Source organism: Artemia sp. Qi Xiang Cuo, chromosome 15 (assembly GCF_049724085.1).
Source record: "Artemia sp. Qi Xiang Cuo chromosome 15, ASM4972408v1, whole genome shotgun sequence".
NCBI classification, from domain to species: domain Eukaryota; kingdom Metazoa; phylum Arthropoda; class Branchiopoda; order Anostraca; family Artemiidae; genus Artemia; species Artemia sp. Qi Xiang Cuo.
The window spans coordinates 2,235,712-2,257,360 of NC_142808.1; the positions used below are offsets into that span (position 1 = coordinate 2,235,712).

A 21,649-nucleotide genomic window follows, 5' to 3' on the forward strand; every position below is an offset into this window, starting at 1 on the left:
TGGAGAACAAGCTAGACAAGAAGTCATATTAACCTGCAGTTAGAAGACAAGCGACAGCGAGAATCACATATATATATATACAAGCCTGCCGTATGTTGAGTACCAAAGAGCTAGCGAAGCTCGGTCTCCTCGTACTGTGAATAAAAATACATAAAATGTAATTACGCCTGCTAAATACGTAAAATATTTAAAACATTGATGAGAAAAAGGAAACCGGTTACAGCTTTTACCTGTCAACTGGAGCTGATTCAGGATGTCCGAAGCGATGACGTCTATCTCAATATCACACGAAGATGTTACCTTTGCGCCTTCTAAATACATTGCCTCTATAAAAAGAAAATAAACAATAATAGTTCGGAATAATATAAAAAAATATACAAACAAAATCCTGAGTCCAATCTTGTCATGTCTCATTTAGCTTTGAGCTGAACGAACAGAAAAACAAAACTTGATTTAACATTCACAGATTCCCATACTTAAAGAAAATAAATCTGAAACGAAAAAAAAAACAAATGAGGGTCCAGAGAACGACTCTTTGGAGTTGTCTAATAGCTTATTTTTGGAAAACCCCTAGATATTCCTTTTGCTTGTGAACTCAACGGTCTAATAAACATGGGATATTATGTAACGTGGCAGGCCCAAAGAGTACAGGAAACTTATAAGAGATGCAATTCCTGTATATTTATGAGAGGAAAAAAAAAACAAGAAAAAGCAGATAGCATCCAGCATTATAGAGCAAAATCATAAAGTCAAACTTAAAAATCTAAATGAAAGTATTTTTTTAATGTTGCATTGTCATTTTTTTACTTTTGCAATATCATAGGCAGCGCAATAACATTGACTAAATAAAGACCGAACTGGGCATAACGTTGTTTGTTTTTTTTTCCACCAAGGCACTTCGTGTTGAATGAGTTGCTGTAGAAACTTCGGAAAAGGCTCATTCAATTGGAAATTGAAAGTTCTGGTGCCCTTTTAAGTATCAAAAGTAATTGAAGGGCAGTCAGCCACCCTCTAACACACCTCCCCCCCCCGAACACATCCAATCAAAATTCTGAGATTGATTTCTTGTTCAGCATAGTTAGAAGTCCAATGACTATACCTCTTGGGATCACAGCCCCCCCAGCTATGGCTGTAAGTTATACAATTCGCCCATTGTTTACGTATAGTAATACTTTCAGGGAATGATAAAAGAACTGTTGAACTAAATCCAAACTACGTGCAGGTGGGTTGCCAAAAGGGCGTATTTCAAAAATGACATACGGTATTAAGTTGGAACTTTCAGGGAATGATGACAGGGATGATCAACTGACCAAAAGGCAATATATGCATGCTAATATTATTAATACTACTACTACTATTACTATCACCACCACCAGCAATACTACCACTTCTACTTGTATTACGACTGCTACTAATGCTGAGGATATTAAGGTAAAAAATTCGGTAACTGTAAATGGGGAATTTGATATATATTAAAAAACACTAAGTGCATAAAGGCTGTCAAAAGAGCACACCAGCAATATCTTAGGAACGGTTAATGTATAAAGTTGAAACTTTCAGGGTATAATAATGGGAATGTAAAACAGATCAAAAGGCAATATGTACATACTACCACTGCTAATGCTACTATTACTACTACTACTAAGACTAAGGGTATGAAGGTGAAAATTTTTAGGGAATATTGACAGAAAAGTTGAACTAAATCGAAACATAATCTGTGCATGCAAGTTGTCAAAAAGGCGTATCTCAAGAACGGTTAAGGTATTAAGTTGGAACTTTCTGGGAATGATGAGGGGGACGCTGAACTAACTGAAAGGTAATATGGGTATGCTACTACTCCTCCTCCTCTTCTTCTTACTATACTACTACTACTACAAACTACTAATGCTACTACTACAGCTGCTACTGCTACTACTGCTACTACAACTACTACTACTTTTTGACTTTTATTTACATAATAAACAAAAATATAAACTATTACAGACATAAATCACTATGCTAGGGAAAAACTTAAATTTTGCTAACGCGTAGCGATTAACTACATAAAAATTCCTAAAGGCATCCTAAATTAATAATAATAATAATAAACTAGATAAATATTCCTAGAAGCATCCTAGACTAATTAAAATAACAATAAAAAAAGAAAAAAGAGAACCATCTACTACTACTAATACTACTATTACTTCTACTATAACTACTACTACTGCTAATACTATTATAGCTTCTATTGCTAGTACTGGTACTAAAGCTAAGGGTATTAAGGTGAATATTTCAGGGAATGTTGAGAGGATGTTGAACTAAATCAAAACATGCTCCGTGGAAGCAGGTTGTCAAAAGGCCGTATCAGCAATGTACCAAGAGCTGTTTACGGCATTAAGTTAAAACTTTCAGCGTGTGTTGAGGGGGATGTAGAAAAAAAATTTGCTATGTGCATGCTGCTACTACTACAACTATTGCTACCACTGAGCTGAGAGTATTAAGGTGACGCTTTCAGCGAGTGTTTAGGGGGATATTGAACTAAATTAAAACACACCATAGGTATGTAGATTGTCAAAAAGATGTACCAGCAATATCTCAGGAACAGCGTAGATTATTAAGTTGAAGCTTTCAGGGTATGCTGATGCGGATTTTGAACTAACCAAAAGGCACTGTGTGCATATTACTAAGATTACTGCAACTAGAGAGCCTAATGTTATTACGGTGAAACTTTCAGTGAATGTCAAGAGAGATATTCTACAACATCAAAACATACTATATACATCCAGGTTGTCAAAAGGACATATAAGCAATATCTTAGTAACAGCTAAGAGCAATAGGTTGAAACTTTCAGGGCATGGTCACTTTTAGGGCAGTGAAGGCTACTTTTCTTCTCCCTCGGCTTTACCCTTCCTCTGATCTTTATAATGATACTGGAATATCTCCGCTGGATCGTATCGTGAGTAAAAGTAATCTTTATTTAGCGCATTCTGCTTTTCTAGGTACACTTCCACCGCCTCTACAGCAATTTTTTTCACGGACAGGCTCAGGTAGGTACTCTACTTTTCTACGTAGTTCTTCTCGTAGATTTATTTTGCCCAAACGTTCATCTACAGCAGCCCAGAGGTTTCCTGTTTATAAATCAATTCAATTATGGAATTCAATCTCACCGGATGTCCCGTTATTTCTGTCTGCAAAGGCAGTTATTCGTCGTGTATTTCCATTTTAGTAATTTCTCTCTCCTTCGTTTATTTTCCCTGTTTTCTCTTTTCCTAGTGTTTCTTCTTTTGTGTTTTTCCCTTATATATTCTTATTCTTTTTTTTTTTTTTTTTTTTTTTTTTTTTTTTTTTTTTTTTTTTTTTTTTTTATGGTATTGTTTATTCTCTTTAATCTTTATTTCATATATATTGTTCGATTTAGAGTAATATTTATGGTTGTCTTAGTACTTTATTATTGTATTGTAAGGCCCACAACAAGCCAAGCTTCATGGGCTAAATAATTTTTCTTTACGTTTGTAATATAGTTTAGTATTAATAAAATGATTGATGATTGATGATGATGGTGGGGAGGATGTTGGACTAACAAAAAGGCACTATGTGCATGTTAACACTATTGCCATTATTACTACTGCTACGATTACTTCTTTTAATGAGGCTAACGGTATTAAGGTGAAACTTTCAGAGTATATTTAGGGGAACGTTGAACCAAACAAAACACGCTGTTTGTATTCAGGTTGCCAAAAGGATGTATTGAGCGATTTTTCATACGCAGATTAGAGTACTGAGTTCAAACTCTCAGGGCGTGTTGAGAGGGATGTTGAACTAACCAAAAGCACTCTGTACACACTGCTACTACTGTTGCAACTACTACTGCTAATATTACTACGACTACTACTACGGAGGCTAAGGGTTGAAAGGTGGAACCTTCAGGGAATGCTTAGGGTGATGTTGAACTAAATAAAAGCACACTCTGTACATAGAGGTTGCCAAAGGACGTATCAACAATATACCAGGAAGGGTCTAGGGTACTCAGTTGAAACTTTCAGGGTGTGTTATGGGGGGGGGGGGGGTAGGGGGCATTCAACTAACTAAAAGGCAATATGTGCGCACTACTACTACAACTGAAATCACTACTGCTACAACAATTACTACAAATAAACGTCCAAATGAGGAAAGTCCATTTACTAGACAGTGACAACAGATGCAAAAGTCTGGATATTTTGACCACACATACAGCGATCGTCTTCAAAGGCAAAGGCGTTACATATAGGTAATATTAAAGAAGAAAATTTACAATTCAAGACTTTAGATGACCCGGTTATTGTACTCTCTCGGACAATTCTAGCAAATGAACCGGAAGTAGTTATTTCGTTCTGTATAAATATATTAGTTTTAATTCTAATGTTTTAGTATGTCTGCTGATGACGATCGCTGTATATGTGGTCGACATATCCAGACTTTTGTATTTGTTTCCAGATTTTTGTATTTGAACGTTTATTTTTTCGTCATAGAAAGGCAGCGCGGTCTTGGAAAAAATAACTAATTTAAAGTAATTATTGTAGTATTTAATAACTTGAATAAATTGACTTGAAGGTATTACGTAAAAAGAACTACTACTACTACTAAAAACTTTGTCGGAAGTCTTCGTAGGCTAAGGGGAGGGAAACAAGTGCAAGTAAGGGGTATTGGTTGACCTCCAATCACTTTTGACTTTTAAAAACGACACTAGAACTTTAAATTTCCAATCCCATGAACCCCCTCCAAAGTTTCTATGGCCACCCCTTCATTAAGAAATAACAATGGTAAAAAAAAGTACATTGAAAGATTATGCCACTTTACTACTGGCAACGCTAGATCCTTGACTCTTTTTGTTGTAAAAACTATTTTTATGTTCTGTTTTGTTGTAACTCTTAGTAAGTAAGTAAGTCACATCACCTATAAAAAGAGTTCTGTCTATTTATTTTTTCTTAACCCTTTGACTGCGCCTACCTTTTTGAGATTTCGTGCCCGCTGTGCGCAATAATTTCAGTGTTGCGTATTTATTCACGTAGAGCAGTTTGACGAATTTAGATGAGGCAAGTTTGTTCGTGTTTCAATCAATGAATCAATCAACCTTTTATTTTTAAATAAATGAACAAACGAAACAATTAACATGAGCATTTCGACTCAAAGCAATGCTGTATGAGTCACACCCGATAATGGTGAACAAATTTATATCACACTATGAAATGAAAAGAGAAGAGCTGATAACATAAGAGAGGGATAAAGAATTAGAAAGGAAAGAATTGAGACGAGGTGGAGTCAAAGAAGGAGAGCGAGAGGATAAGATACAAACGAAAAATTGAGACATTAACTCATGCAGTATCCAATACTGTGTAAGGGAGGTATCGTTTTTGGAGTGTGCTATATGATTTTATGGATTTAATAGATTCATTAATTGAATTGCCTACAGAAATACTTCTATAAACTGGAGTGTTGAGACCTTGTAAGCCGTCTTCTTGGAAGCACAAAATTGTACTATTTCCAGCCGGGAGATTTTCTCAGGCGATTTTGGCTACAGAGTTTCAAGCACCCGTACACACCTTGTGAAATTTTATTCAATATTGCAAGGTGCAATGAACGCTGATTAATAACGTGATTATCTCTGCTATACCTATAGTTCCAGTGTCTTTGTATAGGTCTGTTGAGTGGTATAGCCTGGGGAGGCAATATGTGGCCTTAACTGCACGGTTTTGTGATCTCTTTAATGATATTAGATGAGATTGGAATGTATTGCCCCAGATAGAACATCAGTAGTTCAAGTAGGGGAAGACAAAAGCATTGTAAAACATTTTCACCATGTCAGCACTTAGAAGCAGGCTAGATCTATGTAACATTGATGTTTGCCGTGAGACTGTTGAAGACAGCTGGGATATGTGATGTTTGAACGAAAGAGATGAATCTACAAATACGCCAAGGAACTTTGTGACTGTGGTCTGAGGAATGGAATTTCCATTGATTGACAGTGCGACATTATGAGACAATGAGGAGTTTGTAGGAACAGAAGTGAACACTATGATGCAACTTTTTGTAGCATTTACCTGCATTTTGTTACGAAAACACCAGTCAGATATTTTGTTAAGTGTTTTTTGGGCCTTTTTTGCAGCAGACTCGGGTGATTCAGCAGCAATGAAGAAATTTGAGTAATCAGCGAATAGTATTGGGTGTCCATTTGTGGTAAGACATGTTGTCAGGTCATTGATATACAAAATAAACAAGAGCGATCCAAGTACCGACCCCTGAGGTACAACAGATTTTACCGGTAATTCTGGCAACACACTACCCTCCACAATTACACACTGCTTACGATCAGTCAGGTACGATGAAAATCACTCGTGAGCAACACCACATATTCCAAATGAATGTAACTTTGTGAGGAGGATTGAATGGCATACCGTATCAAAAACTTTAGTGAAATCCAGAAAAATCACAATTACCTTTTCTCCAGCATCCTAGCTATTTAATATGTATTCAACCGAATCAACTAAGGCATGCAAAGTTGAGTGATAGAGCCAAAATCCATATTAATAGGGAGAGACAAGCTGCTTAACATCGATGAATCTATATACTCTGTTATAAACCACTTGCTCGAGGACTTTTGATATAACCAGTAGAATTGATTTGGGTCTGTAAATAGAGATAAGGCTCCTGTCTCCTTTTTTGTAGAAGGAAAGAACTTGGGCAGTTTTAAATGCATTAAGATAAACTCCGCCTTCTAGTGAAAAGTTGAACAAGGGTTAAAGTTAAACCACAAGACCAGCAGATGCCTTGTTAAATGTATAGTTGCACAGCCCAAAGGTGTCTTGGGTTTTGCCATTAGGCAGCTTACTGATAATCACTAGTAATTCCTCTTTTGTACTAGGTGCTAGAAAAAGACCTGATATTGCTCTACTGTGGGTTTGTTCAGGAGATGGACCAGAAGCAGGTAGAGATGTCTGATTAACGAAAAATTGATTAAAAGCATCAGCACGAGATTCGCTTGCTACTGTCTCACCACGCATATTTATTATTTCTTTAGGTATAGCCACCTTCTTCCTTTTTTGACAAATTATTTCATTAATAATCTCCCATACTTTTCTCAAGTTACTCTTACATTAATTGATTCTCTCTGCATAACACCATCTTTTTGCATTACGTACTAATCCACTTAATATATATCTGTACTTTTTGTATGTCTCTCTCGCTTTAAGAATTGTAAAATTATAAGCTAACAGGTACTTTCTCTTTCTGTGTTCGGTACACTGAACGAAAACTTTCGTCATCCAAGGCCTTTCGAGGCCGAAAGGTCTCGTTCTCGAGGGAACGAGACCTTTCGTCATCCAAATAAAAAAAAAAAAAAATTTTAAAAAGACTATTCGTAAAGGGAGTGACATGAAGAATAATTTCTCAAATACAAACAAATTTATTTCAAAAAATTATGCTTGCAATACCTTACATAAAACTAATTATCTTTTTTAGTATGAAACTAGGCGAATACAGTCGTATGGAGCAGTGAACTGTAGAAATATTTAAATACTGATTCTATTGTGCAATGTTAACTTTACAGGTTGGAACACGCTCACAGATGTTAAAACGTAAATACTACAAGGCGCAAATAGTCGTGTTGAGCAGTAAACTATATAAAAAAAACAAGCCGCAAAAATACTCGCTCGGAGCGTATGGGACATCAATTGTTTTTGCGAATATATACGTCCGGAGCAGCGAAAGGGTTAAAACATATTTTTGCACATGGCAAACTAATGAAACCAAAGTTGTGGCCTCACTTAGATCCCCTTGTCCTAGTCTATATGCCGTGCATTCACAAAGCCACAGAGACACACGAAATCTTGGGCCATTTTTAGGGAACCCTGAATCAATCCAACCAATTTTTTTCTGCATCAGGGTCTACTCGGCCAACGGGCATCTACATGTGACCTTCAGGTTAATTTGACGAAAACTTGAACATTCCGTTCTTTTGGTCAGGGCTGCTAAAAAAAACATTCAGAGCTCCAGTGGATCGGAATAAAATCTTTTGTCCTATTTCCGGGGGAATCAGCTTTATATAAGATTGTTGTTTTTTTTGTATTGGGATCACCTTAACCTTCGAGCTTACGAATATAACTATCAAGCTGTTTACGGTCCTTTCCAGAGAAAGCAACATCCTTTTTTTGCATTGGGAATTGCTTCTCCCAAGGATTTACGAAGAATAGTTTCAAGCTAATTAGAAAAAAAACTACCCTTTTTCAGACCCTATTGTCGGAAGGCCCGCGCAAAAAAATTAGAATAAAAAAATTCTTATATTAGGCATATTACAGTACTTTTTGGCACATTACAGTGAGTCCAAACCCGAAGCTTATTTTTTTGGGGTACATTAGGGCTTCCTTGGTAAATTAGGGCGATAATAAAACAAGTTTTATTTGATAATTTGAATATAGAATAGCCAGGAAATAAAAAAATTATGGTTTCGAGGGGCCCGAGCTTCAAACCCACCCCCTCCATCAGTCCCTGTACATATACACAAACAACACAAATGCCCAATGACTTACTTTAAATTCAAGTTTAAAGTAAAGAATTTTAAGTTTAGGTCCAAGTTAAAGAAGTTTAGAAGTTTAGACAGAGGTTCACACCTATACAGTTTGTGTCCTAAGAAAACAAGAACCAATACAATTGTTTACCAAAGATTAATTTTACGGGGCTTATTTTAAGAGAGATGGATAGAGTTTATCCCCGCCCGTCAGAAATACGTGTGGCATAAGAAAATGCTTTCTAAAGTCTAATTTTCAAAAATCTTTTCCCAAAAAAGAGTTTTCCAAAGAAGAAGAGCCATAATGGTACAGTTCGTGGTAAGGAACTGTAGGTAAAGAGTCACAAGGCGAAATAGTAACCGAAGCTCTATAAAATGGAATTTTGCTGACAACAGACAAATCAAAAGAATTGGCTTTTTATGTTGATTAATTAAAAAAAAAACTGAAATTAAAAAAAAGTTTTCAGAAATTAGTAAAGAGCCATATTAAACTTAAGACTAACAGAAATAAATTCCTATAATAATTTAAATTCAAAACGAACAGAAATTATAGCTAAGAATAAATCAAACCAAAAACGAACAGAAATTGAATAAACAATCATAGCAAACAAACATTCAACAGGTACAAATATAAATGAATAGATAAATCTTAAAACGAGTAAAACTTAAATTGAATTTTCCAATCAAACTTAAAACGAACAAAAATTACATGAGTTTAATTACTGCCACCTTCCCTAACTATAAAAGACTGAGGCCTACTGCGTCATTTGCATTTTATTGAAAACTATATGGGTCTTGAACAGTCCTTGGAAAGAATTAATAAAAACACACTCAATATTTGATATACAATGATAATAATTGTTGAAAGCTCAGCAGTTCAAGATTTTATGTCACTTTATTTTTATTTTCAATGTTGTAAGCACAAAAGAAAATATCTATAGTAGGCTAAAATTCCTTTTCACAAAAACACAAATGAAGCAGTAGCCAGTAGACTTTTACAGTTAGGGAAAGCGACAGAAGCCAAATTCTTGTTTGTAGTGATATTTGTTTCTTTTGTTTGTGATTTTTTTTTAGCTTTATGTGAAGTCTTATGGTTCTTTACTATAGGCAATGCTAGAGCGTTGCCTCTGATGTGAAGTATTTAAAAAAAAACTTTAAGACTTTAGCTTAAAGAGCAAAGGTTGAGGAAGGGATAGCCCCCCTCATTTACGGTATAATTTTTGTCTGTATTAAGTTTTATTGTTGTTTCGTACTTTAAGCAGAAAAAAACTTGTTTTTCAAACAGTTTGTGGTAATGAGCCGTAAGTAAGGAGCGACTTGGCTCAATAGTAACCGAAACTCTAAAAAACGGAATTTTGATACCAATAGATACATAAAAAAAATTAGATTTTTATGCTGATTTTAGATATACAAGTTTCATCAAGTTTAGTTTTACCCATCAAAATTTACGAGCCTGAGAAAATTTGCCTCATTTTCGAAAAAAGGAACACCCCCTAAAGTCATAGAATCTTAATGAAAATCACACCATCAGATTCAGCGTATCAGAGAACCCTGTAGTAGACGTTTCAAGCTCTTACCTGCAAAAATATAGAATTTTGTATGTTTTGCCAGAAGAAAGATCACGGATGCATGTTTTTTTTTTTTTTTTTTTTTTTCAAGTGTGATTGTACCAACCCAGTGGTCCTAGAATATCGCAAGAGGACTCATTCAAACGGAAATTATAAGTTCTAGTTCCCTTTTTGAGCAACCAAAAAATTGGAGGGCAACTAGGCCCCCTCCAACCTTCATTTTTTCCCCAAAATCACCTGATCAAAATTTTTAGATAGCCCTTTTGTTCAGCATAGTCGAAAAATCTAAAAGCTATGTCTTTGGGGAAGACTTAATCCCGCACAGTCCCCGGGGAAGGGCTGCAAGTTATGAGGTTTGCCCGTTGTTACGTGTAGTATTGGTTATTGGGAAGTATACAGACGCTTTCAGGGGGATTTTTTTCTCGTGGGTAGGGGGAGGGATCAGGGGCGGGGGTCAAATGGGAGCATGTTTCCATGGAGGAATTTTTCACGGGAGAAGGGAATTTTCTATGAAGGGGGTGCCGGATGTCTCAGGATTATTTAAAAAACCATCAGAAATTAAATTTAAAAAACAAGTTTTTTCAACTGAAAGTAAGGAGCAACGTATTTGAGGGGGTTCAACCCCTAGTCAATATCTTGCTCTTTATGCTAAAGTTTGAATTTTGTTCCAATTCTTTAAGAATGACCCCTGAATCACAAAGACAGTTTAATTAGAACAAATAGCTCTTTTGAAAGTACTAAAAAAAACTGTACCGTAAAGTGCGAGGTATTGACTAGGGATTGAACCCCCTCATATACGTAATTATACGCATAGTGTATTATTCTATTTTTTTTATTGTATTATTTTTTTTTTTTTCACCAAGGGACGTATAGATGAAGTTGTAGAGAAAATTTTTATAGGAGCTCATTCGATTGGAAATTGAAAATTCTAATGAGCTTTTTCAAAGTAAAAATTTATTGGAGGTCAACCAGCTCCCTTCTACTACTACTAGTAACAACTCACCGCAGCACCAAGCCGCCTGAGGCAAACACAGCTACGCACGCTTCTCCTCCACCCCAATCTATTCAAAGCCTCCCTTTTTACACCCTCCCACAAAGTTCCCATTTCCTTTAAATCTTTCTTTATGACGTCCTCCACCCCAGACGAGGACGACCTGCTTTCCGTTTAGCCCTAGATGGTTGGCCGAAAAGAACAATCTTCGGCAATCTGTCATCCTTCATCCGCACAACATGCCCTAACCACCTCAACCTTTCTTTCATTATAGACCTAGAAAGCGGTATTGAACCACATTTTTCGTATAGCCTATTGTTTGAAATACGGTCAGTCAACCGGGTACCCAGAACATTCCTTAAGCAATTTCTCTGGAAAACATCTAGCAAATCTTCATCGGCTTTTCGGAGCGTCCATGCTTCAGAGCCACATTTGACCACTGTCATTACTGTAGCTTCTAATATTCTAATCCTGGTTTGCAGACTTATCTTCCTATTCTTTCAGACTTTTTTTAACTGTGAAAAAACACCCTGAGCCTTGGTTATTCTATTTTTATCATCTTCACTGCTCCTACCATCTTTACTAATAATATTGCCAAGGTAAGTGAAGCTGCCCACCTGATCAATCTTTTCACTACCCAACGTCACATTTTCATCTTCACTTATTCCTAGCCTTAGTGACTTAGTCTTCCTAACATTAATTTTCAAACCAATACTAGCACCCTGAACTCGCAAAACCTCTAAAACTTCATTCATTTTGCTCACACTTTCATCTAGGATGCTTAAATCATCAGCATAATCCAAGTCCAGGAGACTTTTTCCTCCCCATTTGATTCCGTGGTCTCCCATTGCCTTTCCTGTGCTCCTTAACACAAAGTCCATCAAAATAATCCATATAAAGGGGGATAGAACACAACCCTGCTTAACTCCTGATTTAATACAAAACCAGCTGCTAACCTCATTTCCTACCTTAACCGCAGCAGTGTTATTCTCGTACATAGCACTAATCACTTTCATGTATTTGTCTGGTATACCATACAAGGATAAAACCTTTACCAGCTCCCTTCCCACGCCTATCAATTCCCCAAACACTGCCAATCAAAATTCTGAGATAACCATTTTGTTCACACAGTTAAAAGGTCCGGTAACGATATTTCTGGGGTCGTCAAGGCCCCCCCCCCACTGTCCCCAGAGCATGGGTTGTAAGTTATACAATTCACCCATTGTTTACATTATCTAAAAAAAATATCCAAAAAGAAGTTTTCCAATGAAAAGCAAAGAATCATATTAAACTCAAGACAAGGAGAAATAATTTCCTTAATAGTTCAACCATAGGCAACGCAATAGCTCTGCCTAAGTAAATAGCGATTTGGGGACAATGTATTATTCTTTTTCTGGCCAAGGCTTTTCGTATAGAAGGAGTTGCCATAGAAATTTCGGAAGGGGCTGGTTCGATTGGAAATTGAAAGTTCTAGTGTCCTTTTTACGAGTCAAAAGTGATTGGAGGGCAACCATCCCCTCCAGGCCCACTATTTCCCCAAACACATCCAATCGAAATTCTGAGATGCCCATTTTGTTCAAAATAGTCCAGAAATCACATAACAAGGCCTTCGAGGAGGGTTGTAAGTTATGCCCCAGGGGCATAGAAGGTTTTTTATGGAAGAATTGGTCATATAAACTTTAAAGGAAGCTCATTTGATTGGAAATTGAAAGTTCTAGTTCCCTTTTAAGAGTCAAAGTGATAGGTGAGAAACTAGCACACCCCTCCCCGACGCCCTCTTTTCCCCAAACGCATCTGATAAAAATTATGAGATGGCCATTTTGCTCAAAACAGTCCAAACATCATATAACAATGCCTCTGGGGTTGACACAACCCCCAGAGCCCAGGGGCAAAGGTTATAAGTTATGCCACAGGGACATATAAGGATTTTATGGAATAGGTGGTCGTATAAACTTCAGAGGGGGCTCATCCGATCGGAAATCGGAAATTCTAGGGCGCTTTTTCAAGAGTCAAAAGTGATTGGAGGGCAACGAGCCCCCCGCCCCTACGCCCATCATTTCCCAAAACACATCCAATCAAAATTTTGAGACTGCTCTTTTGTTAATCACTGGTGAAAGGTCCAGTAATTATTTTTTTGGTGATTTCACCCCATCCCCCACAGCCCTCAGGTAAGTTGGGCAATTTGTACATTGTTTTTACATAGTAGGTCAATATGTTATTGAGAAAGATGGACATGTTTGACCTTTACTTGCCAAAAAGACGAAGGGAACTCAGTAGAGTCTTTCAAAGAATGTTGATGGATTGTTGAACTAATTCAAAACACGTTATGTGAATACGGGTTATCAAAAGGGCGTAACTAAGGAATCAATGAGTATAATAATTTGGAACTTTCAGGAAATGATAAGGGAGATAATCAATTGACCTGGGGCGGATATAGAATTGATGTTTGAAGGAGGGGATACAATTTTGAGGGCAGGGACCTCTGCCCTTTACCCCATATCTCCTTTACAACCATGTAGAGTCGCGGGGAATCAGATAAACTTCTTTCACGCTGCCGCCACTGTACCTCTTAATCAAGAACATTATTTTCTACCACCTTATGTTTCATACAGACAATGGAAATAAAACTAAAGGACATACCAGGAATGTTTTCTTTGGTCCATAAAGTTGTAGGGTCAAGAGTAAGAACTAGTTCTTCGGCGTCTTCTTCGATGCCCTTTTTCAGCTCTGTCATTACGTCGGACGAAGAAGTGTTGGGGGCGGACGACGTTACTTGACTCTCTCCTAAAAGGGGATAATTTTACGGTACTTTAAGAGTTAGAGAGCAGATAGGTATTACGAATTACTTGAGCGTCTGTGGTCAAACCGTGTGATGTTTTTGTCTTTCAGAGAAAAAGAAGCTTTTTTGGGAGGAGGGGGAGGGACATTATAATTTTGTGAAACTTAGCAGCTGGAGAAAACAAAGTGCAAATTCAATATAGCAAAACATATTTTAAGTGATATGTGATTAGCTTTACAACAATATCATTTCCATAGGCAGAAGTTCACAGTTCAGCATTTAATATTCATAAGTCAAACTCTCAAATGCTCTAGACCGTGAAACACCAGGTGCTAATGGCTTCCCACCTCTTCTTCCTTCTTCGTGGAAGAAGAAAGCAGGTGACCTTGGCATAACCTGAAAAAGAAGTCAAATCAGTTATGTGTTTCTGGAGGCAGGGTCACAAATGGGACAAGATATGGCTGGCATTTATGTGACCTCAAAGAAAAAAAAATTCAACTGAAGCACTTGGTTCAGTAGCTTCTTGGGGCCAATTTGGGCCCCAAGGGTGTGGGGCCGGTCTTCTCGAACAGTCTCCTCGATAATCAAGCTCTTAAGACAAATTGTATGGTATCTGAAATACAGAAAAAGAGTGCTAATCTAGATAAAATGTATAGGTCACAATCTGGTGTAAAATGTGCATATGTTGGCAAAACATGGTTGTTTTTAGTATATAAAAAAAAGACGAAGTTTTGCCTGGAAGGATCGCAGCATTGCCGTTCTCTGATGACAACCAAAGCTTGTTCTTGACTCAAACCATGCAAAAAAGTGATTTTTATTTGGTTCAAGCTACGAGACTGTAAGTTTCATGTACATGGTTTTTGGCCATGGTGATTCCAATGGCGTACTTTTTATTTTGACCTTATCTGTTTTGAAAACAATTAATTTTTGGTTATTATTGGCCGAGGATCGTCCTTTACTAAGTTACAGCTACCCCTGCAACCACGATTTAAACCACGAAAGAACCCGTTGATCTTCCCCTTTGGAATATAAGGACAAGTGATGTTTATATCTAGCCTGGCAAATGCCTTATGTCTTGTAAGAATACTTTTATTAATCCATCATTGTCACAGAGTGTAATAGAGATTGCAATTTCAAACTCTTCTCTGTATTTTTTTCCCATTTCTGGCAGAATCCAGACCTTGGTGAATATTTTTTCGGCTAGGATTCCAAAGAACCTCAGGGTCCTGCAGAAAGGTATCTGGAGGTTTGTGAGACAGTGTGAAAACATTTTCCCGTTGATCTACGATAGAACAAAGGGCGAAGGGTATATCACGCAAACATACTTTGAGCTATACAGCTTACTTCAAGCGTCCAAGCCTTAAGCAGTGAATATTTTTTTTCAATTCAATTCTGTTTATTACAAAATTATATAAGACATAACATTAATCCAAGTGGCTGCCGAAAGAAAGACATAAAAGCACTTGATATTAAACAACCACATATATAACAAACACTTAACAAACAAAAATCTTATCAAACGAACAAAAAAAAAAAAGATAATGAATAAACAACCAAATTATAACAGACCAATCTCTAATCATAAAATTAAATTTAAAAAAACATTTTTTTTCACTGAAAGTAAGGAGCGACATTAAAACTTAAAAACGAAGAGAAATTATTCCGTATATGGAAGGGGCTGTCCCCTCCTCAACGCCTTGCTCTTTACGCTAAAGTTAGACTCTTTTTCACGGTTCTATTTGTTAAAACCATAAAAAAAAAACTCCAGCATAAAGAGCAAGGCGTTGAGGATGAGACAACCCCTTCCATATACGGAATCATTTGTGTTCTTTTTAAGTTTCAATGTCGCTCCTTACTTTCCTTTAAAAAAACTTGTTTTCTTAATTTAATTTCTGATTTTTTTTTTAATAATTCTGGGTAATCCGGTGGCCCCCGTCATAGAAATGCCCCTTCACCCATGACAATATACTCCACGGAAAGATTCTCCCACGTAGTCTCCTCCTCTGACCCCCTCCCCACCAGAAGAAATCCCTCCTGAAAACGTCTGCATACTTCCAAGTAACAAATACCATATGTAAACAATGGGCAAAGTTCATAACTTGAAGCCCTTCCCCCAGGGACTTTGGGGGATTAAGTCATCCTCAAAGACATATTTATTAAGTTTTCGACTATGCTGAACAAAATGGCTATTTCAAAATTTTGATCGGGTGACTTTGGGAAAAAAGTGAACGTGAGAGGGAGCTTAGTTGCCATCCAATTTTTTTGGGTACTTAAAAAGGACACTAGAACTTTTAATTTTCATTCGAATGAGCCCTCTCGTAATATTTTATGACCACTGAATCGATACGATCAGCCCTGGGAAAAAAAACAACAAATGAACACGCATCCGTGATCTTTCTTCTGGCAAAAAATGCAAAATTTCACATTTTGCAGGTAGGAGCTTGAAACCTCTACAGTAGGGTTCTCTGATACGCTGAATATGATGGTTTGATTTTCATTAAGATTCTATCACGTTTAGGGGGATTTCCACCTTTTTTCGAAAATAAGGCAAATTTTTTCAGGCTCATAACTTTTGATGGGTAAGACTTTTGATGGGTTAAAGTTGATGAAACTTTAATATTTGAAATCAGCATAAAAATCCGATTCTTTTGATGTATCTACTGGTATCTACTGGTTTTTTTTTAGAGTTTTGGTTACTATTGAGCCGGGTCGCACCTTACTTATAGTTCGTTACCACGAACTATTTGAAAAAAAAAATCATCTATGAACCAAGACCCAAACGAAATTTTTTCATTTTTCTCTTAAATAAACGCAGGTGCTACTCCGTCTGAATGCTCACTGGAAGAGAATTCCAAACCTTAGGACCTATATATCTGACAGAAAAACCTGCTCTAGTTCCACTTCTGTATTCAGTGACTAGACTGTCAGCATTGCGGGTAATATAACTATGAAGTGATATATTTTCTCTGTAAAAACCTATGAAATACCTCAGGACTGATACAATTCCAACACTAATACGAGAATATTCCTGCTTGGTAGTCACGAAGTTGTCCGACATTAAGCACTTTAAGTTTACGTCGAGCATAACAGTCGATAAATACGAAGTAACAGCCGAGCTAGGCCACGTAGATGGTGTAATAGAGAATTTTATGTCATACTATGTCAAGGAAGCGGCTCCTTTGGAAGCAGCTCGACTAACCAAAAAACTTCATGGACAACACAAAGTCTCCGTATTGAAAACAAATGAAAAGAATGAAAACATATACTTGATAATGTATCTCGAAACTCACCCAAGATACAGAACAGCAATCCTTTATAGGACATTGGATTATAATGAGCTAAAGGCTGTCCACAAACAGAACCATAATTATGTAAGATGGTTAAAACAGAATGACTGATGTTGCTTTCTCAAGCCAAAAGCACCCAAGGGTAAGGTACCTGGTCGAAAAAGATGATTATAGAAAAATATGTGGTCGGGATACGAAAGAGAGTAATTGTAACTCCTAAAAGATTGGGTGCTTTTGAAAAAAATGGGAAACAAAAAACGAAAGCGGAAGATATCAATAATAAACGGAGGAACTTATATAATTCAAATTAATTGGAGGGATAATGAGCCTTCCTTACGGAGGGGGAGTTCAGTACCTCAATGCAGTACTGAATCTTGAGCGCTATGTGAAGGGGCGCTCTTATCCCTTCACAGGAATTTTTTATGACAAAATCCCTTGTGATACCATGCGTCTGAAGGAGCAGCATCTTATAAAGCTCTTATTCAAGTGCTCAGAGCGGGGTGTCTCTTCTTGCAGTTAATCCGATCGAACCATGTTTCTGTGCGTCTGCCGTATTGTATTGGCAAACAGCAACACAAGTAGACATAACTCGTCGGAAGGAGGACAGTGGACATAATTGTAGAAAGCAGTCACTAGCGCCATATCTACCCTCTCACAGATATTTTGAATGCTACCCAGTTGGTGCTAGAGCTCACACCTGAGGCTATATTTTGGATCCTAGGATAGACCAGACGAGTTTTAGGAGCCCCTGAAAAAATCGGCCATCAACATTCTGTAATAGGCCTAATGCATGACTTATACAGATGGGTAATTGAGCTGGATGGGTAGAAGCTTCTTAGAACGAAGAATCACACATAGCTTTCTCGTGCAGGAGGATCGAACCCGATCAAGATGTGCGCCCCTAGGGAGGTCTGAGGAGAAATCAATTCCCAAGGAACAAGGTTTATCAACACTCTTGATAGCTTCGCCCTAGAAAGTTAAGTCAAAATATGAACACGAGACCTTTGACCATGTGATTAGTAGTTCCTTTGCCTTGGATAAATTGAATTTGACTATCCTGGGATCAGAATATTTTTTCAGTGGACATAAATCCCATATTCTATTGAATAGATTGGGGTGGAGGAGAAGCGTGCGTAGCTGTGTTGGCCTCAGGCGGCTTGGTGCTGCGATGAGTTGTTAGTAGTAGTAGTAGTAGTATCCTGACGTGCGTATGCATAATTTCACACATACCATGGTTAAACTTATTTAAAAAAGTGACTTTTGTAGTTTTAAACTCTTGTCCTCCAATTGTAAAATGAGAAAGCTTTAAAAATGGAAAATAAAGTTTGAGAGACAGAACTCTAAAATAAAGCATTACTTTCAAACTCTGAAATTGGCGAAAACCTCTGAATACTGAAATGTCAAAATGTTGTCCTCCTATTCCAAAATAAGAATAGCCACCTTGACTTATGAAAACTTTGAACAGTAAAATACAGAATTTGTGCTCTCCTATTTAAAACAAGAACAACTAGAAAGATTACACTCAAAACTAGATAATGACCCAAATGCTAGAAGAACACCCACATCTGGAAGAAAGCGTGCGACTTAACATATTTGGATTCATATTCTGTAATCAGTCACAGACCCACGATAAAGAAAAATCGTTGGAAAATAGACACCTGGCTTCAATGAGCTGAAGGTATGGGATTAGGTACATTGAGGTTTGGGCATAGAGTCTAAGGTAGAAAAAGGCACTGAAAACGAATATCTGGTGACGCATTCAAAATTCCATGCGCGAAAGGCAAAAAGGGGTATGTGCAGAAACAAAAAACAAGGATTGGATATATTTTATTCTTGGGAAGTTTTTTTGAGCATTTTGTGAGGTAGAATAGTTCTCCATGAGTACAATTTCATATCCAATCTCATTAATGAGATATTTCAAGGGCATAATGGGACTATTTTCCCCCTGAAATAGAAACAAAATCTTGTGTAAACATCTCTTTTTGACACCATTTTTTTGGTAGCAAAAAGCAGAAATTCCAAATTAGCTCGAAGTTTGCAAGTAAAGCTTTTGTTTTGACTTTTGGTACCATTTTTGCTGTTTGATACCATTTTACTATTGCCATAATTTGCAATTACCGTTAACTATCTTTTACATCTTCTACTGAAGCACATGTGAATCTACTTTTTTAAATCCACTAATGCATAGATGAGGAACAAAATTGAGGTTACACAAAATAATAAAAGGTAAAACCTCACTTTCTTTGACTTGTAAGAATAACCAACACAGAAGACCGCCCCCCTCCTCCCATCAATTAATTGTCAGATTCTTAAATTGGTCTAAAAATGCCAGCGGATCAGTATTAATACCCCCCCCCCCCTACCCTCACCCTGAAAAGAGTCAAGTAAGATATTTAAGTAGTTCATGCCTTAATCTGATTCGAAACTTCTATCTGAAAACTTGCTTGTTGAATTTACACTACTTTTTAACCATTAAAACAACATTTAATGTACTAACCTGGTTTTTTTCTAAACTTGAAGTGGGCTAAGTGCAGCAGGTTCATCCCTTGCAAATTATAATCCATAAAGAATTGCAGAATATAAGGTACATGTGCCTCGTGCGGTTGGATCACAATCCCATTAATATTGCCGCCTAGGAGCAATTCGCCTGCTTTCTTTGCCATGAGTGGGTTATAGAAGAAAATCTTTAAAAATTGATATTCACAATCATAATATCCATACAAAGGAATACCAGATACAGTGGTTATATTATGAACATGTTGTGCATTTACTAGTCTCTTCCCAATTGCATTGTTCACAGTGGTATCTATAGAGTTGGCAACAGATACTGAGTCTTTTAGCCGCTGGTCGTAGGGGATGTAAAAATATGGAAATACTCCATGGACGTGAAGGCATGCTTTCTGACCTGAAACACAAAAATGATTAAATGAAAGAGAAACAGAGGGGTTACTAGTTAAAAGTCTTGTCACTCAAAAACGTTCCATTCTTTTTACTGGCTTAAAATTTAACAAACAAAAACGAATCAGCTGGAGTTTAACTCTTTGTTCTTTTTATTGGATTTAAATTTCACACAGAAACACAGAAGAACAATCTAGGTTTTAAAAAATGGGATTACAGGGTTTGTCTGAAAGGTTTCAGGTCTTAATGCAAAGATGGCAGAACTTGTCAATAAGGTCAGGCAAAGTGATTTACTCACTAAAATAAATTAGATTTCTTTTATAAAAAAAAAATCCATGTATTCACCAAAATCTTCAGCCGATTCGGACGCGGATTGGTTGTAATAGAATGGTCTGAGCAAGTTGATGTGAGAGTTTTGGTGAAAATGGATAAAACCGAATATCAAGCTGCCATCGAATATTTGTTTTGAAATTCATTGCGTCAACTCAAATTAAGATGAGCTGGATGCTCTGTAGAGGGACTCTAAACCATCATTGGTGACAATTGTGGGCAGCTTAATTCAAACATGGCTAAAGCTTGGTAGACGATAAATCTTGTAGAAGGGACGTCCCAAAAATGGAACTATTGGCGATAACATTGCTAAAGTTTACAAAAGTACTTACTTGAACTCGAATCGAGGCACAAACTTTGCAGTTCTTCCTGGCAGTAGAGATGACAATTCAATCAAATACAATTCAATACAATTCAATTCAATCTTCTTGCCAAGATAGGAATTGTAAATTTTATTTCAGGTAACCTACCATCCACTCTTCAAATCCAACACTCAATTCGACACACCAATTCACACACCTCCAGCCCATTAAAAATACCCACCTTCCCAAATGCCACACACTTCACTCCTACTCAATACCATATACTACTCAATACCGTCCCTTCTACTCAATACCATATCAATCCCTCTATCGAGAGAGTAGAACACACCAGTAGCAGCAAAGGCTGGCGATGGAGAGTACGCCTTCGAAACCATGGTCCCACACACAGGGAGTCGCAAACCTTGAGTAGTATTAGTTTATTTTGATCCAAGAGCATCATGGATGTAATCCAACCAATTGTTATGTTTAATTATTTGTATAAACAGTTGTTCCACTCTATTGTAAATATTATGTTCCAAAGAAAATCTAAACAGCTTAAGAGTGTTAATGTCCATTTTTTAAAAATAGTCTGTATTAAGTTATGGAAGTGGGGCAGTCATTTATTAGACTTGAAAAGGGGGTGGCACTTTTAGAGTGCACCCTGGGTGGCACCCATGTTAGTTATACCACTGACTGGAAATAAAATATTAGTTCACTATTACATTAGCAATTTGTAGTGTGCTAGTTAGCTTTGTCATACACAAGTGGAAACCATTGTTGAATTATCATCAGTGTCTTTTTGTTAACTTCTTAGGTTTTGCATTATGAACTCAATGGCGTCAATTACGGGAGGGGCAGGGGAGGGCATGTGCCCCTCTACTTATATTTTTGCTTCTCCCTAGGTTTTCAAAAATACCTTTTGGGGGTTTTGTTTCATTGAAAAAATAAAGTTTTTTGGTTTTTCGGTTGAAAAAAA

At 37.0% G+C, this 21,649-nt stretch overlaps 1 protein-coding gene across 1 annotated transcript in view; it reads right to left on the reverse strand.

Moving 5' to 3' along the window:
• Positions 1-21,649, reverse strand: part of PolZ1 (DNA polymerase zeta catalytic subunit) — a 221,153-nt gene that overhangs the window by 193,559 nt on the left and 5,945 nt on the right. Inside the window, exons 2-4 of the mRNA XM_089101767.1 lie at positions 19,641-20,048; positions 13,718-13,861; positions 231-326 (exon numbers count right to left, since the gene is read on the reverse strand). Of these exons, the coding sequence (XP_088957893.1) occupies positions 231-326; positions 13,718-13,861; positions 19,641-20,048 (648 nt within the window). The remainder of the gene's footprint in view (positions 1-230; positions 327-13,717; positions 13,862-19,640; positions 20,049-21,649) is intronic.